The sequence below is a fragment of the Phycodurus eques genome, chromosome 4 (assembly GCF_024500275.1).
Source record: "Phycodurus eques isolate BA_2022a chromosome 4, UOR_Pequ_1.1, whole genome shotgun sequence".
NCBI lineage: Eukaryota > Metazoa > Chordata > Actinopteri > Syngnathiformes > Syngnathidae > Phycodurus > Phycodurus eques.
Genome location: NC_084528.1, coordinates 5,903,179 through 5,923,331, shown reverse-complemented (window position 1 = coordinate 5,923,331; position 20,153 = coordinate 5,903,179). Strand labels below are relative to the sequence as shown.

At 41.8% G+C, this 20,153-nt stretch overlaps 1 protein-coding gene across 2 annotated transcripts; it reads left to right on the top strand.

Annotated features, from left to right (window-relative positions):
- The first annotated feature begins 272 nt into the window (after nt 1-272).
- On the top strand, nt 273-13,030 carry LOC133401150 (calphotin-like). Of its 2 annotated transcripts, none has more exons than XM_061673729.1 (4): nt 273-562; nt 6,003-7,322; nt 11,463-11,525; nt 12,405-13,030. In XM_061673729.1, exons 1-3 carry the CDS (start codon nt 475-477, stop codon nt 11,519-11,521), a joined length of 1,467 nt encoding a protein of 488 aa, XP_061529713.1. In that variant the 5' UTR covers nt 273-474; the 3' UTR covers nt 11,522-11,525; nt 12,405-13,030. The 2 variants fall into 2 exon arrangements, with proteins under 2 accessions (XP_061529713.1, XP_061529712.1); XM_061673728.1 differs by having other exon boundaries at nt 11,460-11,525.
- The last annotated feature ends 7,123 nt before the right edge of the window (nt 13,031-20,153 follow it).

Sequence of the window (20,153 nt, the reverse complement as noted above, 5' to 3'; positions counted from 1 at the left end):
TCTTGTCGTGTAACAAAAAAAAATAAAAGTCTTTGTACAGTTAATTGACAAACTCTTTATATATCACATGGTGGCAAAAGCCACAACTGCATTGAAGCCCTTTGCAGTCACTCTCTTTGCTCACATGCTACCATACATATTACCACAAGGTGGTGATTCCTTGTAGTGGTGGAAGGGGAGGAAACAGAGGTGAGGAAGGGGAGGACACACAATCCATACAGGTTTCTCCTCTCCAATCCCCACCCTCCACTCCTCCTCCTTTTTGAGAACAATGTGAGCGTGTGCATGAGGTTGACAGGGAACAGTGAACAACAGATGTTTCGGGGACAGCAGGCCACTCATGGTCACACAGACACACACGGAGTGTAGCTGTGCATGTGATCACAGCTACAAACTCTCCATATTTGTCAAGCGTGATTTGCTTGAGTCATAGATTCATAATTTTTAGTTGAAGTGTGTTTTAATTCCGCAAACATGGGCTGCTCCTCATCCAGTGCTCAGACTGTAGATCAAGAAAAAAAACCTGGTACCAAGCCAGAAGAGAGCAATGGAGGCACACTGGGTAAGTTGTGAGTTACTTTTCATTTAGACATCAACAACTATCTATACATGTGGAAAAGTGAATATTTTCCTTTAGTGAATCTTTGTTGGGGGGGGGGGTCTTTTCCCGACTGCTCTGGTACACCGTGTGCTTTCTCGGTGATGATACGGTAAACAATGAACTCTCGGTAATTTTATGGTTGATAAATGGACATTCGTGTGTCTATGTTATTTATTTTTAATTTTTTTGTACTGGTGGTAATTGTAATTGAACATTTGTTACATTGTAAGTCCAAATAATATGCTTGTTGAACATAACATATACCAGCACAATCTAACAATTTCATATAACGGAACATTAAAACAACAAATTGTTGATTATTGCGGTGTAGAATTTGCACTGCATCAAAACAAGATGTGTTTCTAACGAACTTATAGAAAAAAAAAATGTCAGGATAGCTCCTTGTGAAAGAATGTGCGCTGAGGTACATTCCTCTGTGTGGAATAACGCTTCCAGTTGTTGTGTCTCAACATTTAGGTATGCTCTTTACTGGAATAAAAGAATGCAGAGTAACTGCCTCTGTTTATTTAGTTGTTGTTTTTGGCGCATTTACAGGGCTGTGCCCATGCCCATCAAGGGAGTCCACATCACCATGATTGTCCATTCATGGGTCAAACCTACAGTCACATAGCTATAATGTCATACCAGGCACAGCTTAGCGCTGACAAAACCTCCACACATACATGCATGACAATCCCAGCTATTGTTAGTCAATATTCCTTTTTATTGTGAATGCACAAATCCAGTTGGCACTGTGTAAAAGTTGGATTCCTACCGGCCTAAATTTAAAAAATGAGCAAAAAAATACAGTAATACTATGTACTATACAACAGGGGTTTGAGCCATTACATTTTCCAAGCATGTCAACTTCTATGCCTTTCTGTGACTCTTCCAGTCTCACTGTTGCCCCCTACCGATGACACTCTAAGCTCAGTGGCAACTTCCCTCAATGGTGAGGTACCGTTGATCAATTGTTAGATGTCATCTTGGTCTCACAATGTCAAAATGTGAAAGAGGACGTGTTTAAATACCTATTCTCGTTTAACCAGGAAATTCATTGGTCCATTCGTGACTCAAACAGCTGTTTGGTGAATTTTGCCGTTCAGCTCCTTGTTAGAGAACAGAAAGTTGTGCAAAAAATACAGAAACACTTAAAAATTTGCCATATGCATTCAAAAGTATAGAGAAGGTCAAATGAAGTGTCCCTCAAAAGTTAAAGTGCGTTTTAGGTTCACCTTGAAACTTCACCCAAAGGCCGAATATCCCTTTGTGATGTCAGTGTTAATGCATTCATTTTTTCAAGCACCTGTAGCTCATTTCTTTAATAGGCTTACAAAATACAAATGAGAACAGTTGGTATACTCTTTTCCGAAACGGTGCTTGTTTCATGCGACTTATACAAACACATTGTGTGCTATCTCAGTCGCCAGTGGTCCCATCTACTCCCTGGACTCCATGTCTGCCTCCTCCCGACCATGTCACTGTTTTGACTGCCACCTCTGTCATCATTGGCAGACAAATCATGTTGACACGCGGGTCATCCATGTATGCAGACACTCCGTTTCAATACATATCTAAGTTCTATCCAAAGTTGCAGTGTCTTGTGGTATCCAGTCATTTATATTAAAGATAATATATTTCGAAATTCAAAAAGAACAAAAATCTGCTTAAATTACAAATGCTGTTATACTCTTAACCCCTGTTCAAAAAAATGTTGCTCTACTCTTTAATACTGAGTACCATGATTTTGATGTAGCCAAAAACAGCAAAATTCACTTGAGCCTGAGTTTGCCAGCTTATTCTAGCGACACCGTTGAAAGCATAACATAGTCGATTTTGTTACTCACTGACCACGTCCATGTGAAAATGAGAGAGCTCACCATCCGACCAAAAGTTCAACTTCTAGAATAGTGTGCTACGGAGTGCTTTCATTTTCCATTGGTATTTGTCGGCAGGAAGAAGGACTCAATTGCAGAAAGAGAGAAGTATCCAAGTGCAAAATCACAATGTACTAAACACAATGATCAACACAAACTATCGAAAGGCAGAGCATATACCAAAAACTCAAGGGCCAACGTAAGGGAACAAGGAGAGACGTTCTGGCGCCAAGTGGCTGCAACACAGAGGCTTCCCAATTCACCATGCCATCACATGTTCTTTCAGTTGGCAAAAGTCTAAGTTTCTCTGATGGCACCACGAGTAAACAAACCCTTCTATGTCATTTGACCACGGCAGAGTGATTGAGAAAACAGGCTAAATGGCATGTGGGGTGTCACAGTAAGTCTTCTCTACTGCTGTAATTTCAATGTGTGCAGTTTTAGTTGAAAAAAGGTTACGTGAGGCAAACTGCTCGGAAGGGAGACTCAATGGCGGCTTGAGCTAAACTGCAGCTGAGATGCACAGCCTTGCAGACTAACCATTATAGATTGCTAAATTGTTCAAAGACAACCCATCCAAACCTTTTACACATGCTTGTGAGAAAATGACTTAATGATGGAGGTTTGGTTGCCAGTCTGTCTCTTTTGCAGTGGCTACTCCATCACCAGACAGTTCTGCTATCTTCTCTGTAGAAGGTTTTGGCCAATCAAACCCATTTACAGAGAAGGCACAATAACAATGGACAAAAAGCAAACACACACACAAATATATACACACACACTTGCGTATGCACACACACGCTCACGCACACACACACACACAAACCATGCTAATTTTAGCACCCAAATATAATTGCTTTCAAGATCATAACATTTATTTTATTTGGCATCACATTTTGTTTGTGGGCGGACCAAAAAATGCTTGGAAAAATATGCCTTTTGCAAATGTTTGTGTTCGTGTGAAGGCGGCCTGATTTGAGAAAGCAGGCTATCACATTCCTTTCCACCTATCAACTCTTGGCTCTTTACACCATTTCAGACCCACTAATACAATCATGCAGCTGCTGAGTCGAAACCTTTCAGCCATTCAGTGAGCAGATGCATTCTGATTTGTCCTGTTTGGGGGTAATCTTTGAGAAAGTCAAACAGGCTAGGCTCTTATGAAACCTTCATGGATTTACTTTAGGTTATTGCTCCTGAGATTTGACTTGAAAAATCTGTGCACGCTTTGTTTGCTCGTGTACTGTACTTTTGCCCCAAGGCTAACGTTTTGTCGACACACAATTCAAGTCAGTAGATGTGAGTTAAGGTGGGGTGTGTCTCAGAAAAGTTATTGTCAGATGTGATTTATTTCCTCTGAGCGTGCCTCGCCGAGCCTCCAGGATTCAACTCAGTCTCAACTCTCTCAAGTCTCACTTTAGACTCAGGAAATGAAAATTTTGTTTCAGCCATTCTTTGTGGCTCATCAGAATCAGAATCAGATCAGAATCGTCTTTATTTGTCTAAAAAACACACAAGGAATTTGTCTCCGGTAATTAGAGCCGCTCAAAAGTTTACTCATTGTTTACTTAAAATTTCCTGTCGTCAATTAAGATTTTAACCATAATCCCAGTGTATTTTTTTATTTTATATGTGTATAATTAAAAAAAAAAGACGAGCCAGCATCTGCCGTGTCGTCAAAAGGAGATGGGTTTGAATCTCGCCGCAGGCCAGGAGTTCGCATGTTGTTTGTGTTTGTATGGGCTTCCTCCCAAACTCAAAAATCATTCATCTTCAGTTAATGGACGACTACATTGTCCATAGGTCACGGTGGGAATGTGAGTTTCAATGCTTTGTCTATATGTGTCCTGCAATTATCTAGTGCTGTGTGTACCATCCCCTCTTCTCAAAAGTCAGCTGCAATAGACCCCAGCTCGACCATGACCCCAAAAAGTATAAGTAGTAGAATACAGATAGTCACAGACCATAATCAGAATCTTTATCATCAGAATCATCTTTATTTGCCAAGTATGTCCAAAAAACACACAAGGAATTTGTCTCCGGTAGTTGGAGCCGCTCTCGTACGACAACAGACAGTCAATTGACAGAGAACACTTTGGAGACATAAAGACATTGACAAAAAACAGTCACTGAGAAATAAAGGATTGCTAGTTATCTGATAATGCCGGGGCGGCACGGTGGCCGACTGGTTAGAGCGTCAGCCTCACAGTTCTGAGGACCCGGGTTCAATCCCCGGCTCCGCATGTTCTCCCCGTGCCTGCGTGGTTTTTCTCCGGGCACTCCGGTTTCCTCCCACATCCCAAAAACATGCATTAATTGGAGACTCTAAAATTGCCCGTAGGCATGACTGTGAGCACGAATGGTTGTTTGTTCCTATGTGCCCTGCGATTGGCTGGCAACCAGTTCAGGGTGTACCCCGCCTCCTGCCCGATGATAGCTGGGATAGGCTCCAGCATGCCCGTGACCCCAGTGAGGAGAAGCGGCTCAGAAAATGGATGGATGGATGGATGGTAATGCCGGTACAAATGTATTTTTTTTTTTTTTTTTTTTTTGGGACAATTGTGCAAAAAGATGCAGAGTCCTCTAGCATTTAGAGCAGGATTGATTAATGCAGGATCAGGTCCCAGGATTTTGTTTTTGGTTCCTAAACACATTTGCACCATTAAACAAAGTCATTTTCCCTCCCCTGTCCGCAAATGTTTCTCTGAATTATCATGTAACATAATTGCTGTGTGAAGAATGGATTGATGTGTTGCCATGTTTTTAAAGATTTCATACATGCAAATCAGTCGCCTTTCGGCGAAATTCGTCGTTTTGAACTCAAAATCGGACATTTATGTGAATCTTATAGCTCCGATGCGTTTTTCCTGGGGGAGGGGTATTAAGCGACGGAGCGATGTTAGGGATTATGTCACAACACAGAACGATCTAATTTCAAATTCAGAAATGGCCAATAAAAACAGAAAAATATTGTACTTAATATTTTCCTGGAGGATACATTTGGGATTAGCCTTTGAAGTTGGTAATAGTGAAAAATGAAGTCAAAAAGATAATGATTTTAGTCAATTCTTTTCCAGAATGAGTGCTTAAAGAAGAGGAGGCTATTCATGTGGCACAGCTTGAAGCAGGCATCAGGTGCAGATGGAGATGGGCCTGGGTCAAGTTGGAGGCCAGAACAAAAATAAGCAAAGAAATTAGGCAGATTTCATTTTAATCTTAAATTTGTACATCAACATGCACTTGAGCGGTGTAAATAAATGTTTTTCTGCGTGAAGAAAATGTGTTTGCCTTATTGTCCTCTTCAGTCTTCTAGATTGCTTAATGTATGTTAAAATAAAAAATAAATCTCTGCGGAGGCCTGGAGAATCCCCCCAGACCCCCATACAATGTTTTTTTTTTTGTCACCTTTTTTTTTTTCATGCCTTAGGTGTTTTTTCATGTCTGAGATTTACATTGGATTTGTAACTATGATTATCTATTCGCCTCAGCTATAAATCATTATGCCTTTTCTTGTCTGTTGGCAGCTGTTCAGAACGGCATCATTGCAGAGACCATTGAGGACAAAATGCAATTGCCTGTAAGTGACTTGGCAGATGATCTTCAGCAGGAAGCTGATGATGGGGCAGAGGCAGTGTTAGTGGTAATGGAAGCCCAAGAGGATCTTGGCTCTGGTGAAGACATTTTGACTGATCTTGAACCACAACCAGATCCTGTCAGTGTTGAAGAACCTGGTTCAGCTTCTTGTTCATCAAAGGCCTCCGGTGACTCAACATTTGCTGATGTTGCTGCAGAAGCCTTGGACCCTTTGATGGCCAAACCACTTTCCGAGGAGGAGATCCCTGCCATGGGAGATAGTGAAATTAGGCAAGCAGAGGTCCCTGCTGAAGAAAATATTGAAACTTGTAAGACAATTGTTCCTGTCCCAGAAGATGATGATGTGATTAAGGGTGAGGTCTCAGTTGTAGAAGAAATGAAGGCTGATAGACCTACTGTAGATGTTGAACCTGTGTATGCTAAGGTTCCTGCTGTTGTAGAACAGGCATCTGCTGTCCCAGCTGGGGCCTCTCCTGAAGTTGCCAATCCTGTTGTTGAACCTGTGGTAGCAGATACACAGGAAGCAGTAGCTGATGTCCCTGATGAGGTGGCCCCTTGTTTAGAGACAGCAACTGAAAATTCTCCCCTGCTTCCACCTTTAGTAAGGCCTGAATCTCCTGCTTCAACTGAAGCTGCAATCAATGAAGTTGAACCACCAGCTGGAGCTACACCAGGTGATGGTTCAGTAGAAGATCGAATCACTGCTAAATCCTCTGAGGTAAATGAATCTCCTGCTTCAACTGAGGCTGCAATCAATGAAGTTGAACCACCAGCTGGAGCTACACCAGGTGATGCTTCAGTAGAAGATCCAATCACTGCTAAATCCTCTGAGGTAAAAGAAGCTACCATAGATACAGGGATTGCAGTGGCGACGATTCCGGAGATGCTTCCTTTAGTTCCAGTTACAGATGAGACACAAGCTGAGTATACATTAGCTGTTGAAGAGTCCAAAGAAGCTCTTGTGATGCCTTCAGAAACTGTTCCACAAGCAGAACCCTCGTGTCCTGCAGAATCGACCGCTCCTCAGGAGCCTGCCTTGGTAGTCCTGGAGGTTCCAGTAACTTCAACATTGCTTTTAAAAACATCATCAAAGGAAGCCTCAGAAGTTCCACCAGCTTTTGGAGCCTCTTCATCTTCTGTGGCGATTGATTGTGCCGTTGAAGTTCCTGTACCCAGGCCTACACAAAAAGAAATTGAGGCCAATTCACCAGTCACTGCTGCTGAGCAAGTTTCTGAACCCTCAACTCAAGGTATAAACTGACAGAACACCTTGCTGGTGCTCTTTTATTTAACGCCGCCAAACACAAAGTCAAGAAATATTTGTTAGATTACTGTTTGTTGGTTTGATGGGTTAAAAAAAAAACAATATTCATGAAATGGAGGGGTGGCACATGTGCCAAGCAAGAAGAATAGGTGTACGTAATAGAAATGCAGACAGATTTTCACTTTTTGCTGTTTGGAACAATTGAACTCCACCCCAGAATTCTGTCCGTCAGTTACAAATGTTTTAAGTCATCGTCATAAACCAGGAAGTAGCCTGCTAATTAATATATGACTCAGCGAAAAGCTTTTTACTTTTGCTTCTACTACTTAATTTTCGATGGAATTACTATTGACATATTCCCCTTAACAATGGTTTGACAATCAATAAGTGAAGTGAAGTGTGTGGTAGGTGACATTATTGTTTTTGTTTTTCCATGTTCTCTTGAGGTAAAACATTTAGTTGATGATGACAGCTATAATTTTACAGAACTTGATTTAACGCAGCGTTATACAGGTATTATCTGTCAAACCTACCATGGTAACTTGGTTGTCAAGGTGTCATACCACATCTCAACCTGTTAAATAATGAATGACTGACAAATTCTGACAAGCTTTTTGGAAAGACTTCCAAACAGTGCAACATTATGGCTGGCTGAAATAACCGACTAATCCACGCAAAGTTGGGCACTGGACCTGTCCAACACATTTAGACAGCTAATGAATAAGACCAAACATATTAGAGCTTGTTTACATGCAGACAAACAACTAATGGGAAAAGTCCCTTATCTAGCATGTAAACATTAAGATTGGCATTCATTATGCCAAAGCTTTGATAACTGTTACCATGCAGATATCCAACACACAGTTGGCTAGCAACCAAAAACACACAATGAATTGTTTACCTCTCTTTGAAGTGAAGTCCAACAATCCATTGCACATGGTCCTGTCTGGAGTACATTGTTTCCAGCAGACAACACCTCGTTAGTCTGTGAACACACACATATGCACGTAGGGATGCAGGCACACAAAAACACATGCGCGCATGCACACACACGCGCAAACAAAATGTAATACTTGAGTGAGTTTACTGTGGTAGCATTTTGTCACCACAACAGACTCAGCCACGCAAGTTTCACTGTGCACCATTTACAATAGTTCCTGGTTCTTCACATTACATAAGACAAATGCTCAACAAGACAAACCAGATCCCAACCAGGCACGAGAATTATTATCGTACAGGTGGGGAAAGAAATTTAAAGAGTATTTAGCTGATTTTACAACTTGATAAAGCTGTAAAATCTCTATACTTACCTTTACCTTTGTCTTTTTCACTGCTGGGTTTGAGAGAGGCACGTTCCTTGTTCTTATTTATTTATTTTTTTGGCTCATTTTAGAGTTTAGAATAGATTTGCCATGCAACCGTATAAAAGCTTCTGATGTGTCCCCAGCTACGTTCTCCATGTTAGGCAAGGTAAATGTATTCATACAGCGCATTTCATACACAAGGTATAACTCAATGTGCTTTACATGATTAAAAGCATTTAACAACAAAGAGCAAAAAGACATTTAAAAAGAAAGCAAAGAAAATCAAAAGACAGTTTACTAAAATTACTAAAAACATTCAGTGCAAGAAAGACCATTTAAAAGTGGAAATGCTCTAAAATGCTTAATCGTAAGCATGACAAAAAAAGAATTGTTTTTAACCTGGACTTAAAAACATTGCAATTGATTTCACTTCTGTTAGCAACTTTTTTCCATTTGTGTGCTGCATAATAGCTAAATGCTGCTTCACCATGTTTGCTTTGGACTCTGGGCTCCACTATCTCAGAACCCTGCTGGGTTTATGTCCCATGAGCATTTCTTTAATGTATTCAGGACCTAAACCATTTAGTGATTTATAGAGCATTAGCAGAACTTTAAATTCTATTCTATAGCTGACTAAGAACCAGTGTAGAGGCTTTAGAATTGGAGTAATGTGCTGTGATGACTTTGTTCTGGTCAGAACCCGAGCTGCAGCGTTCTGAATGAACTGCAGTTGTTTAATGCTCTTTTGCAGGAGTCCAGTCAGAAGACCACAACAATAGTCCAGTCTACTGGAGATAAAATCATATATGACCTCCTCCTGGTCTGGTTGGAACATGCAACCCTTCACTCTGGATATGTTCTTCAGCTGGTGGAGGCTGTTTTAGTAATAGAATTGATATGAATCACGAAAGTCAGCTCGAAATCTGTCAGCACACCAAGGTTTCGGACTTGGTCTTTGGTTTTTAAAGAGTGTGACTCCAGGTATTTACTAACAGTGATGCTCTCTACTGCCAAAAACCATTAGCTTGGTTTTGTTGTGGTTTAAATTAAGGAAATTGTGATTCATCCAGTTATTTGTTTTAGACAGTGACACAACACCTCAATTGAACTGTAGTCATCTGGAGACACTGCTAGATATAAATAACTGTGTGTCATCTACATAGCTAAGATAGTCAACAGTCAAGTTCTGAAGAATTTGACTCAAAGGTAGCATATACAGGCTGAACAAAAGGGATCCAAGAACTGACTCTTGAGGAAACCCGTGTGTCATTGCCTTTCTATAAGATTGGAAACTTACAATAGTTACAAAATAACTCGGCATGGTGGTTGACTGGTTAGCACATCTGCCGCACAGTTCTGAGGACCCGAGTTCAAATCTGGCCTCGACTATGTGGAGTTTGCATGTTGTCCCTGTTCCTGCGTGGGTTTTCTCCAGGTATTCCGCTTTCCTGCCACATCCCAAAAACATTTTGCATATTCATGAGTTATTTGTCGCAATAAGTGAGTGGCCCTACACGCAGTGAAAGAGTCCCAGGGGTATGTGCCTGCGGACCCCATGCAAGTGAATTGACACTGTTTTACATTCACAACGACTGACAGAAGTGTCCTGTAATTGCTGTGCACGGACCGCGGAGGATGAGGACCCCACCCAATCAATCGAGGGGCAGGGATCCACCCCAGAGCAGCCCGGTGGACGGGACACGTCCCACACCGAGGGACCCAGGGCGGTCCGCCGGCCCCACACAGGCGCCCCAGCGAGTGCCCCCGACAACTGGCCACCCTTAACACAAGGTTTAGGAGTGTGTTTATGGGAATTAGTAACCATTTTTCCAGAAGCGCATTTGTGGGGTTACACACTGACGTTGGACGAGAAAGCCTGGCTCTCAGTCTCCGCTCTAATTACTCCAAAAGTGTTCTGTAGGGTTGAGGTCAGGATTGTGCAGGCCAGTCATGTTCATCCACACCAGACCCTGTCATCCATGTCTTTATGAACCTTGATTTGTCCACTGATACACATTTCCAAACTGTTACCACAAAGTTGGAAATGCCCAAAATATTAGCTCCAGTGAAGGGAACTGTGAATGCTTCAGCATACCAAGAGATTTTGGACTGTCAAACAGTGTCATTACCCCTTCCTGTTCCAACATGTCTGCGCACTACTGCACAAAGCAAGGTCCATAAAGACATGGATGAGAGAATTTGGTATGGTTGAACTTGACTCTCCTGCACAGAGTCCTCCCCTCAACCTGATAGAACACCTTTGGGTTGATTTTGAGTGGACAGTGAGCCAGGTCTTCTCGTCCAACATCAGAATGTGACCTCACAAAATATGCTCCTGGAAGAATGGGCAAAAATTCCCGTAAACTCACTCCTAAACCTTGCTGAACCCCATCCCACAAGAATTGAAGCGGTTACAGCTGCCAAGGGTAGACCCACATTATATTAACCCTTTTAGCACCATAATAATAGATATATTTATTAGTTTCAGAGCTTACAGGGGCAGTTTGAATGATTAAAATTGCACGACATAGCAAGGACGTAGTTACGGTCATTTGAAATACACATGCGTCGCGGTGTCACCGGTGATCCCCGTGGTTTTAAAAGGGTTAAACTATATGGATTTAGAATAGGATATCACTTAAACTTATATGTGAGTCAAGGCAGGTGAGCGAATACTTTTGGCAATATAGTGTACGTGTGGTATATTTGGCACGTGATTAATCACGATTAATCAAAATTCAAATGTGTGATTAATGTGATTAAAAAAGTAGTCAATTGCATTTCCCTATGTGTATGTGTGTGTGTTTGTGCCTGTGTAGTAGTGTCTGAAGCAGAGTGCCATCAGGATATGGAGAAAGAAAAAGCCAAAAAGGAAGACTGAATCGGTAAGAGAAAATAAACTGTAATACAGAATCAGAATGACATTAACCAATAGAAGAACATCCATCCATCCATTATCTGAGCCACTTATCCTCACAGGGGTCGCGGGAGCGCTGGAGCCTATTCCAGCTATCATCGGGTAGGAGGCGGGGCACACCCTGAACTGCTTGCCAGACAATCGCAGGGCACATATAAGTAAACAACCATTCACCCCTACGGGCAATTGAGAGTTGTTAATTAACCTACAATGCATGTCTTTGGGATGTGGGAGGAAACCGGAGTGCCCGGAGAAAACCCACGCAGGCACACGGAGAACATGTAACTCCACACAGGCGGGGCCGGGGATTGAACCCCGGTCCTCAGAACTGTGAGGTAGACGCTCTAACCAGTCAACTACCGTGCCGCCTAGGAGCATGTCACGCAGTAAAACCAACCAGAATCAGAATCGGAATCTTTAGAATCATCTTTATTTGCCAAGTATGTCCAAAAAACACACAAGGAATTTGTCTCCGGTAATTGGAGCTGCTCTAGTAGGACGTACCACGTGCAGTGATGGACAGAACTATTGTATACCTGAGGAATTTGCAGAAATTCCGAAGAAGGGTCAGCACTATAAACATTTGAGCTATAAAAAAAAAAAAAAAAAACATACACATTTACCAGTAGTGTGAATGGTTGTTTATATGTTTGTGCCTTGCAATTGAGGGGTGACGAGTCTGTGGTGTACCCTGCCTCTCGTGCAGATTGTGGTTTCAGCTCCAGCTCACCCATGACCCTAATGAGGACAAGTAGTATAGAAAATGGATGAATGGAAGGAAAAATTTAATAAAATGTTGAATAGTCATAGTCATAAGTGTTCGTTAACTGTTTTTATCATCTTTCAGACAGGAGAAAACTGCTAAAAAAAAAAAGGAAAAAACTCAAAGCTGCAAATATAAAGGCAAGTGATGGAAAAAGGTGATGCATCAACAAAGCCAACCTACCATTGTCTGTATTGTCGTAGTTTTTATCAAGTGTATACATGTCTGATAGATGAATACACAATGTGGCTTAATTTTCCACCTATTAGAACAAGTTTTTAACAGATTCTATTATTACTATATATTGGAGATGCTATGTAAACAAATAAGATGGGTAACATGGTCCAAGTGTAGTTGTTAATGGTACTATAACATACTATAAAATGTTTTAGTTATGTCACATTTCAGAAATGTAGTCATATTGTACTTTGATGTGTATGTAATATCTTTGGCATCTTCCTACTAATGTGGTTGGTGTTTTTAATTAAAAAAAATTGTTGAATTACCTCCAGTTCTGAATGACGTTTTAAAATAAAAATCCTGAATGTCCAACAAAACTAACTAAAAAAACGTAATTCATGGAATGTGCAGAAAGATTCCTTTTTTATTACTATTGTCTTTCGTCATCAGCATTTTTGTCTGTAATACAGAACATTCCTTATACTGTATGGGATTCTGCTAACAGTGAACAGAATAAAGTTTCAGTCACTAATCCCATTTTGTGTGTGTCTCTATCTGTGTGTGTGTGTGTGTTTTAAAGGATACATCATTTTTGAAACAATATTACATTTTGTGCAAACACAGAAGGGACATTATTAGGTGTACAAGAAATAACGTAAGGACCATGATGGAGGAATGTGTCGATTTAAATGACCTATTCATTTACTGTATATAATTTTATTACAATAAATAATGTATCTTTGTTCCTCTATTTATGCCAGTGAGCCATCGTGACAGACAGAACAAATGAATGGTCTTCTAATAGATGGCAGGAAGTAAATACAGTAATTAATGTATCCACCTTTTGCGACATTTTTGTTTGTTGGTGTGCCGTGACATTTTTCAACTGTAAAATATGTTCCTTGGCTCCATAAAGGTTGGAAATCACTGCTCGAGTCAGGTCATGTATTCTAATCAGTCAGGTCAAACCAACATTACAACATGACAGAAATAATGGCTGGTAACTTACTGTAACTAAATTACTTTATTTTTAATTAAATTACTTCACCCACACTGAAACTTTAGAGCATGATTTGACAGAATAGTGGCATGTTTACGTACCACCATTCGTGCTAGCACTAGCTTGCTAGGCTACATAACGTTTTTATTGCCTGCTTGCGAGCCGTATCGTATTAAAAGTACGTGAACATACCTGAAGCAAGCCTTAAACGAACATCCTCTCCGGTCCTGTGCACCGGTGACCACCAACACACCTTTTCCCCCCATTTTGTTCTTATAATACCGTCGGCGCGATCCACTCTTGTCGTCGCCATGGTAACGAGTGTATCTGGTCGCGTTTGTGTTGACACGATGTAGCCCAATGATCGGAAAAAACGGGATGCGGTGGTATAGGAATACAAGATTTTATTGCGGTAGTCTGACATTGTGCAATCGTGAAAGAGCAAATTTGTCTTGTAGTCTGATCCGGGCATTACGTGTTGTCTGTCTCAGACTTGTTTGTTCCACACTGCCGACATGTTTTTTTTAAATAACTTTATTGCCCGTCAGATATTTACACTACTACGCCAAATCAACAGCAATCAATGATGTCATTGATCGGATCGGCAAATTATGACATGAAAGCCGATCATCATAAAATGCTAATTATCGGCCAATACCGATAAGGCCGATAAAATCGGGTTAGAGTCTACAAAATGTACATTTAGGACATAAAAAAAAACCACGAGTGTGCAAAGTCATTGAACAATGAAAGTATACCACTAGTGTGGTGATGCTGATATAATGGCAATTGTGCAAAGGATACAGTCTTCAAGCAATTTAGAGCAGTTTTAAAGTGACTAATAGTGCAATGATCTGGTCTAGTGGCGATTGTGCAAATGGTGCAGAGTCATTCGACACATAAGTGTGCAGGAGTAATCAACAACAGTATGCAAACAGTGCAGCATGATAAAACTGAGTGTATGGATAATGGAGACGTGTCCCGACAGAGCTGTGCAAAATTGGCAGAATGTGGCAATAAAATTGGAAGTCAACTGTTTAACAAGTTAACGGCAAGAGGGAAAAAGCTGTTGGAATGTCTGCTGGTTTAATTTGCATTCTTCGATAGCACCTACCTGAGGGAAGGAGCTGGAATAGGTGGTGACCAGGATGTGGAGGGTCCAAGAGGATTTTGCATTGCCAAGTCTTATTATTGGCAGCATGCAAGTCCTCAAGAGTATGGATAATTTTTTTGGTAGTCTTGAATGTCTGTTGCAGTCTGATTTTGTCCTTCTTTGTGGCAGAACCAAACCAGACTGTGATGGATGAAGCGATTCAATGATTGCTGTGTAGAACTGCCTCAACAGCTCCTGTGGCAGGCCGTACTTCCTCTGGTGGGTCTTTTTGAGAAGTGGTTCCCAACCTTTTTTGCAACACGGACCGGTTTAGAGTAGGCTTTTTTTTTCCGCATTTTTTTTCGTGTAATGGCTGTCAAGGTGTGTTCTATATACATATACAGTCAAAATAAATGAGCACGACCTGACTTTAAAAAGAATGTTAAACGCATGAAAAAAACAACAACCCACCATAACGCATACCGGATAAAAGAAGCTTTCTTTTTCTTTGAGGTCGTAGGCTGTTCTTCTGCCTCCTCAGGTGGCCTTTTTCCTTTTGAAAAGAAGCTCTCCGAAGACATTTGTTTTTTACTCATTTTTGCTAGTTTGCGGACTTATTTTTGGTAACGTATCACATGACCGACGTGCAGTCTAAGTGTGTTCAAAAGAACAAATCTTTTCAGTGAACGTAATGAACTGAATCAGTTTATGAAATGATTCGTTCTTTGAGCTTGGCCACCGCCATGAGCGAGTCGGCTGGGAGCGGAAACGGAACTGCTGCAGCGTTCTCTGCAGTCGTGACGTGTCAATTGCGACACGCAGCAGCTGCAGTGGGGAAGATCTGGTCATTTGTCAAAATCAAACAAATTTGACACATGAAAACGCAATACAACGGAAATTATATAAATTGTTCATTCCTTTCATGCAGCCCGGTAACAAATGCCTCACGGACCAGTATCGGACTGCGGACCGGGGGTTGGGACCACTGTTTTTGTGGATGGCGTTGATATTAGTCTCTCACTTCAGGCTCAATTCCCAGGGACCTGAAGGTCTCGACTGGTGTCACAGGGCAGTTGGCCAGCGTGAGGGGCAGCTGTGGCGAAGGATGTTTCCTGAAGTCCACGATCATCTCTACCGTCTTGGGTGTGTTGGCCGCACCAAAGGTTCAGCCGCTCCACTTCCTGTCGATACGCAGACTTGTCACCATCTTTGATGAGGCCATTGACTGTGTGTCATCTTCAAACTTCAGGAGGTTGACGGCCGGGTGTGTTGTTCGTGGAGAGAAAGAGTAGCAGAGAAAGGACATATCCTTGGGCAGCTCATGGTGCGTGTGGATGAGGTGGTGTCAACCAGCCTCACCTACTGTGTCATGCCCGTCAGGAAGCTGTAAATGCACTGACAGACGGCAGGCGAGACGTTGAGCTGGAGAAGCTTGGAGGAGAGGAGTTCGGGGATTATGGTGTTCAACGCAAAGCTGAAGTCCACGAACAGGATCCTCGTGTAGGTCCCTGCGCTGTCAAGGTGTTCCAGGATGAAGTCCAGTCCAATGTTGACTGTGTTATCCACAGACCTGTTTGCTCGATAGACAAACTGCAGGGGGACCAACAGGGGTCCTGCAGGCGCTTTTGAGGTGGTCCAGCACGAGGCGAGCAAAGGACTTCATGATGACAGATGTTAGAGCAACAGGTTTGTAGTTATTCAGTCCTGAAATTACAGGTTTCTTGGGGACTGGGATGATGGTGGTGGGTTTGAGGCAGGATGGGACTTCACACAGTTACAAAGATCTATTGGAGATAGAGTTTGAAAACTGGAGCAAGCTGGTCCGTGCAGGCTTTCAAGCTGGAGGGGGACAAACTGTTCAGGCCTGCCGCTTTGTTGATCTTTTGTTGTTTAAAGACACGTTTGACGTCCTGTTCGTGATGGTCAACGCAGAAGGGGGAATCAGAGGTGTGATGGTGGTTGTCGGTGGTGCAGCTGAGTGGATGTGGTGTGTGAAAGTGTCCTTTTCAAATCTGCAATAGAAGGTATTCAAGTCGTCAGCCAGTCCTTTATTGTTCGCAGCTTGGGGGGATGATCGCTTGTAGCTGGTTAGCGATTGTAATCCTTGCCAAAGTGACGCAGAGTCATTAGCAGCAAACTGATTTTCCAGCTTTCCTGCATAATTCCTCTTTGCAATGCTGATTTCCTTTGTCAGCTGGTTTCTGGCCTGATTGTACAGAGCTCTGTCCCCACTCCGATAGGCCTCCGCTTTAGCCAGGCGAAGTTGCCGAAGTTTGGCGGTGAACATTGGCTCGTTGTTATTGAACGTGCAAAATGTCTTTGTTAGTACAAACACGTCTTCACAGAAGCTGATGTAGGATATAATAGTATAGTCATCCAAACTGCCAGTTGAAGTTTCAAAGGCATTCCAATTTGTGCAGTCTAAAGAGTCTTGAAGTTCCATCTTAGCTTCACTGGTCCACTTCTTCACTGTTTTCGTCACAGGCTTCGCACATTTAAATTTGTGCTTTTATGTTGGTATTAAGTAAATTAAACAGTGATCAGACGAGGCCAAAGCTCCACGGGGAATAGCACGGTCCTTAGGTGTGGTATGGCAGTGGTCTTGAATGTTGTTTTCCCTGGTGGGACAGTCAATGTGTTGCTTGTATTTAGGGAGTTCGTGGTTGAGTTTTCCTTTGTTAAAGTCCCTCAAGAATAATGAAGGATGAATCTGGGTGCTTTTTGTTTGTTTACTTGGTCAGCCAGCGTTTGCAGTGTGGCGGTTGTGTTAGCCTGTGTGTGTGTGTGTGGGGAGGGGGGGGGGGGGGGGGGGTTTGTAAAGACCGGTGAGTATGAATGAAGCAAACACGCGCGGCGAGTAGAATGACTTACAGTTCAAAAACAGTGACTCCAAGTCCAGGCTACAGTGTGTGCTGAGCTCAGACATCAGTTCACCATTTTTTATTGATGTAGATGCATGTCCCGCCACCTTTTGTTTTCCCTGAAATCTCCATGTTACGGTCCGCTCGGTGTAGTTGGAAACCACACAGCAGTACGAAGCCGTCAGGGATGCGTTCAAAAAGCCAAGTCTCTCTGAAGCAGAAGGCGGCAGAATGAGCAAAGTCTTTACTGGTCTTTGTAAGGAGATGAAGCTCGTCCATTTTGTTGGGTAGACAGCGTAGATTTTCAAGGAGAGTCGAAGGAAGTGGCGTTCGAAATCCTTGCTGTCGAAGCTTAGCTTGCACTCCGGCACGCTTTCATCTGTGGCGCCGTCTTCGTCTTCTCCATGCTTCTCCATGCTCTGAGAAAAAACTTTGTGGATTTGTGAAAGTTGGCAAATAAAATGTGGAGTAGACTCTCTAATATTAAGCAAGTCTTCCCTAGTGCAAGTAAGTCACGTAATGTCTCCAAAGATGAACGAAAATACAAAAACAAGGACAAAACTACAGAGTGCGTCATCAAGGCGTCATCTTAGTCATTGAGAGTATTGAAGTATGAGCACTCTATTAAGTTCAAATTGAATTAATTTCAAGCAACATCAGTTTCACTGTGCTTACACAGGACGCAACACACACCACAAACATGGTGAACAACTTAAATATACAGTGTAATGCACAGTGTTGTTTTATTTATTTTTTAAATAATAAAAAAAAAAACTAATTCCAATGTAGCTCACAAGTCAATCGCACCTCCAGGATATCAACCTGTTCAGTTAGGCAGCCATACGAATTGTGAATCAGTTTCTATTGCTGTTGTGGAAATAGAACTGACGTCCGTTGGAAATGAGCGGTAATTAGCAACTTAGCATGTATTGAAGAAGGGTTTTCACTAGAATGTTTCAACCATTAATATCTAGGGTGTGTTGTTGACGTGTTCCCTTTATTATTATTATTTTTTAGAAGCACATATTGACACAATTTTAAAATCAGTTACCGTTAGAGAAATCCTACCCCTAAATAGTGTGTTTTCTACAAGTTTAACCATATTGGAATAAAAAATTAAGTACAGTACAAGTTGTTGGGAAGCTATTCCAGCATGGGGAAACAGCGTCCTCAAGTGGTTGGAATGTGCTCTGAGCATTATTGGTAGGCTACTGAAGGCAAGAGCAGTTCCCCACTGTTGTCACCTTGGGAACCATATTTTCCTATTGTTGCAAAGTCGTGAGTTGTGACCCACTTTTATAGAAGTTAAGAACAAGAAAGATTTGTTTTTGTTTAAAAATAGCCTTTGAAAATACATGTACAATCAGGGTTGGGAAGGTTACTTTAAAAATGTATTCCGCTACAGTAAAAAAAAATGTAGTCAATAATGTATATGTATGTATGTATATAACTTGATGACATTCACTTTTGGATTACTCCAATACCAAATTTGACAAAAGACATTCCAATAAAATATACAGTATATTTAATATTCATGTTTTTGGAATGTGGGAATCAGAAACCGAGCAGTGTTCTGTTATTGGACTTCTGCGCTCATCACCGATTGTCCAAAAGGAACACCAAGGTCAAACACCTAAAACTACTCTGTCACACCTACAGCACACCTCACCATTGTTCTGATGCCGTCATACATGTGCTGTACTATTCTAACATACTTCTCTGCCACTCCAGACCTCCGCATGCAGTACCACAGTTCCTCTCTGGGTACTCTGTCATAGGCGTTCTCTAGATCTACAAAGACACAATGTAGCTCCTTCTGACCTTCCTTGTACTTCTCCATCAAAACCCTCAAAGCGAATAATGTATCTGTGGTACTCTTTCTACGCATGAAACCATACTGTTGCTTGCAAATACTCACTTCTGTCCTGAGTCTAGCCTCCACTACTCTTTCCCATAACTTCATTGTGTGGCTCATCAACTTTATTCCTCTATAGTTCCCACAGCTCTGCACATCACCCTTGTTCTTAAAAATGGGCACCAGCACACTTTTCCTCCATTCCTCAGGCATCTTCTCACCTGCTAGAATTCTGTTGAACAAGCTGGTCAAAGACTCCACAGCCACCTCTCCAAGATGCTTCCATACCTCCACAGGAATGTCATCAGGACCAACTGTCTTTCCATTTCTCCACCTCTTTAGTGCCTTTCTAACTTCCCCCTTATTACTTACTGCTACTTCCTGGTCCACCACACTTGCCTCTTCTACTCTTCCTTTGCTCTCATTTTCCTCATTCATCAAATAATCAAAGTCTTCTTTCCATCTATCTAGCACACAGTCAAAAACATTTCATCTCGATCCTTAATCACCCTAACCTGCTGGGCATTCTTCGCATCTCTAGCCCTCTGTCTGGCCAACCTGAAAAAAATAAATAAGTTGATTAAAAAATGGGAACAACAGAGTGAAACAATTTAACTACACGTAATAACTAATCAGCCAGGATGATAATGAATTTGGAAAACAAAAATCACATTTTAATAGAGTATATTAAAGTATATTTTAAAACATTAAAGTGGTATGCAGACAGGTGCATTTAAACAATGCAAACGTTCCTACGGCGCTCGATAAATGTAGTTGCGCATACACACTACAACTCCCATGAGCACCAAATATCCGGAAGCAACTCGCACGTTCTCTCTCTGAG

Coding starts and splice junctions, on each gene's coding strand:
- LOC133401150 (XM_061673728.1), top strand. CDS start 475: ATGGGCTGCTCCTCATCCAGTGCTCAGACTGTAGATCAAGAAAAAAAA. Junction 563..6,002: donor GAGCAATGGAGGCACACTGG/GTAAGTTGTGAG, acceptor GTCTGTTGGCAG/CTGTTCAGAACGGCATCATT. Junction 7,323..11,459: donor TTCTGAACCCTCAACTCAAG/GTATAAACTGAC, acceptor GTGCCTGTGTAG/TAGTGTCTGAAGCAGAGTGC.